This window comes from Perognathus longimembris, chromosome 2 (assembly GCF_023159225.1).
Source record: "Perognathus longimembris pacificus isolate PPM17 chromosome 2, ASM2315922v1, whole genome shotgun sequence".
Classification (NCBI taxonomy): Eukaryota; Metazoa; Chordata; class Mammalia; order Rodentia; family Heteromyidae; genus Perognathus; species Perognathus longimembris.
In genome coordinates, this window is record NC_063162.1 from 53,607,522 (window position 1) to 53,611,144 (window position 3,623).

General features: G+C 42.2%; 1 protein-coding gene across 1 annotated transcript; it reads left to right on the plus strand.

The window, feature by feature from the left end:
• The first annotated feature begins 412 nt into the window (after window positions 1–412).
• Dydc2 (DPY30 domain containing 2) lies at window positions 413–3,229 on the plus strand. The gene is made up of 3 exons (XM_048336834.1): window positions 413–559; window positions 943–1,056; window positions 3,041–3,229. Exons 1-3 carry the CDS (start codon window positions 413–415, stop codon window positions 3,227–3,229), a joined length of 450 nt encoding a protein of 149 aa, XP_048192791.1.
• The last annotated feature ends 394 nt before the right edge of the window (window positions 3,230–3,623 follow it).

Below are 3,623 nucleotides of genomic sequence, written 5' to 3' on the forward strand. Positions count from 1 at the left end.
TTAAGAGGGGTTACTTATTGGAGATAAGTTAGGCTGCTAAGGGTGTGCCCTTGCAGGGACTTGAGGGACTCTGACCCCTTCCTGTTTCTATCTTTGCTTCCTGGCTGTCTTGTGGTAAACTGCTCTAGTCCACCATGTATTCCCCGCCATGGTGTTTGGGCCTCACTATAGGCACAAAGCAATGCCGTCAAGTAACCAAAGCTGCTGAAGGCATGGCCTAAAACGTCTCCTCTGTTCATTGATTGTCTCAGATATTTTGTCACAATACTGAATGTTGACTGGTACAAGTGTGATTCCAAATCATCTCATATTTCTCTTGAGATAAATCTGAGGTGGCTACCATGTATCTATTTGAAAAGGCTGATTATATGTGTAAAATAGTGTTTGTGTTGTTGTTGCTCAGATCTCCAGGATGGAAAGTGCCTACCTGAAGAGATGCTTTGGAAATTCCCTAACCCAAGCACTGGCAGAGGTGGCAAAGGTTCGACCCAGTGACCCAATAGAGTACCTGGCTCACTGGCTTTATCATTATAGGAAAATTACTAAAGCAGATGAAGAGGTATGTGTGTGTGTGTGTGTGTGTGTGTGTGTGTGTGTGTGTGTGTGTGTGTGTGTACTGAATCTGTTTAGTGAGGGCTCAGCTTTTCCAGAGTAATTTGAAACCTAAGACAGAATCCTGGGGCTGGCCAAGCCTTTTCTCAATTCAACCTCTTTGCAAGGATAGCTTAGGCTCAGGTATTCCTAAAGTGCTGGAAGTCTGGGGACTAAAATGGCATTTCAGTTCTGTGGGTTGTAGAGATGGTGAGTTTAGAGCTGAAGTTAGTAACTGGAAGACACCCAGTGTGTGGAAAAGACCATCCCAGTCTCTTCCCTATAAGGGAGGGCCTGTGTGTAAAACTTCCCAGGGCTCCTCATTCTATTAGTGTTTGTCCCATCACTCAGAATAAGCAAAAGATGATACAGCTGCAAGAGGAATGTGACTGCGGCCTCAAGGACGAAGAAATGCTGAAACAAGAAGCGCATCAGACACAACGGAGGTGTGCACGGTGTCACAAGGTTAGAAGGCAGGCTAACCAGTGCACTCGGCCATATTCCCATGATGCACTGCAGGGAACCCATGAGGCAGCCTGGCAAGTGTGTGAGCTCCCCTCAGCTTGCCCTTTCCTCATGGTCACATCTTAATGGACATACCGATGTTTATTTAGTCTCATCCATGAAATCCTTGTCAGTGAGGAAGAAAGGAGAACTAGGGGGCTTGACTCAAATGGTATTTATGAGGTTCTGAATCCAATTCCTGATACCTCAATAGATAAATAAGTAGATTATTTCAGATTTCAGGAAATGTCACTGATGTTACTGGATTGAAAGAATTAAAAAATTAATCCAGGGCTGGGGATATGGCCTAGTGGCAAGAGTGCCTGCCTCATATACATGAGGCCCTGGGTTCGATTCCCCAGCACCACATATACAGAAAATGGCCAGAAGTGGCGCTGTGGCTCAAGTGGCAGAGTGCTAGCCTTGAGCAAAAAGAAGCCAGGGACAGTGCTCAGGCCCTGAGTCCAAGGCCCAGGACTGGCAAAACAAAACAAAACAAAACAAATAAAAAATTAATCCGTTCACCTGAATTAAATATATTTTCATGTGAGTTCCTTTGAGCCCTTTTCAAAATTTTCTCAGTATATTTCAGAAATCAGACATGGTTGTTGTCAGGGCATAATTCCAATATGCCATTTTATTTCATATTTAGCATTTTAGTGTTAGATTCTATTAATGTGCCAAGTCTGATGGTTCTTCTACAAGTGTATGATAATAGACCCAAACTGCTAATTAAGTAGAGTTGGAGTGGTACAGCTTTTTTGGATGATTAATTGGAGATAAAAGTCTCATAGATGTTCCTGCCCAAGCCAGCTTTGAACTGCAATCCTCAGATCTCAGTCTCCTGAGTAGCTAAGATTATAGTGACCAGCTACCAGCCACTAGCTCACACTAAAGTTTTTTATTGTCCCTTTGTGTTGAACTCTGGAGTTTTTACACCCTGTAGCAATGTTTCTTAGCAAGGGTTAGATAAGTAGAAGTCTCTACCATTCTTTTGCCAAGTGCAAAACAAAGACAATTGTAGGGGGAGATAGGAAACAAGAGCCAGCACAATGCCTGCTCTGTTCTTTGTTTTAAGACAGAGTCAGAAGAAATAAACAAACAGAACCCAAGAGTTTAAGTTCTGATCTCAAACAAAACTGAACACATTGTTTACCTAGCAAGAAAGTGTGAGTTAATTTCCAAGTAAAATGTGAAAGACAGAGAAAGGGAATCCAGAAAAGGAGACAAGACTCCAAGTTCTGATTTCTGATCCATTGGTTTCAGAAAGTCTGAAAACCTGGTTTCAGAGAGGATCAAGATGGGTTATATAAAATTTCAACAAGCCTGCTGGATGATCTGATTGACATGTATGCACATAGGAAAAGCTTTGCTATCTCTTAAACCGTCTTGTGTATTCCTTAGCAAGCCTTTGAGTTCCTTAAGCTGAATACCATTAGTCTAGTGAATGTAAATGTATTGAAAAAGTAGTAGAACCGAGCACAGTGGCTCATGCCTGTAATCCTAGCTGTTCAGGAGGCTGAGAATCATGGTTTGAAGCCAGCTTGGGCAGGAAACTTGGTGAAACTCTTATCTCCAATTAACTACCAAAAAGGGGGGAAGTGGAGTTTTGTCTCAAGAGCCCCAGCTTTGAGCATAAAAGCGAAGTAAAGGAACAGCACTCAGGCCTTGAGCTCAAGTCCCAGTGCTAGAACCAACCAACCAACAAACAAATAAATAATTTGAGGATTATCCTGACACACTATTAGATTATTGGCAACTCATTTTAATCCCAGCAAATTTTGTTTTTTGCTCTGTTTTTTTTTTTTTTTTGCTCTGTTTTTTGCTCTGTGATATAGCTTTGTACTTCATCTTAGGCATGAAAACAGCAAAACTAGTGTTCTTACCATCCTGGCCTGTGTTTAGCACATATAAATGACTTTTCTGCTTCTTGTTTCCTATTTAGAAGCTGGTCTCCACAACACAGGCTGTCCTCATGAAGGAAGACACAGAATCCCTTGAGAAGGCCTTGAATCAGGCATCGCTACCAGGTCCCTCCAATGCAATTTCAGGAACACATCAACAGGTTCTGCCTACACCACCAGCCCACCAGACTGAGCTCAACCTCAAAACTCCACAAGAAATAAATGCCTAGAAAATTTTAGGTCCATGAAATGTCCTCTGGTTCCATGTCTCCTTAGGCTTTCAGAACGGACAGAATTCTAAGGACCTCACCCTCAACACTTCAAGCAGAGAAAATGGCCACAACAATTCTCCCCTTAAGCAAGACAGGCTAGGCTAAGAAAAGAGGTATCTGTAGGGACCCTCCAGTCTGAGGGCTGCTCTATTAGCCACAAGCCCCTTGAATCATGTGAAACTTGAACTAAGTTGTAAGATAATAATTGACTCAGAATAAGAATTAAAATAGATAACCCAGACTTTGAGCCTTTTTCTTCTGTATTCTGTGGAAATGATCCTGAAAACACACACATATACCAAGACACACACACAGACACACACATGTGTGTAGTCTCATGTCAACATACAAA

What these genes read in the sequence shown, in the direction of transcription:
- Dydc2 (XM_048336834.1), top strand. Translation starts at nt 413, where the DNA reads ATGGAAAGTGCCTACCTGAAGAGATGCTTTGGAAATTCCCTAACCCAA. An exon ending in TTACTAAAGCAGATGAAGAG is followed by an intron (nt 560 to 942) that starts GTATGTGTGTGT and finishes CCCATCACTCAG; the next exon opens with AATAAGCAAAAGATGATACA. An exon ending in GGTGTGCACGGTGTCACAAG is followed by an intron (nt 1,057 to 3,040) that starts GTTAGAAGGCAG and finishes TTTCCTATTTAG; the next exon opens with AAGCTGGTCTCCACAACACA.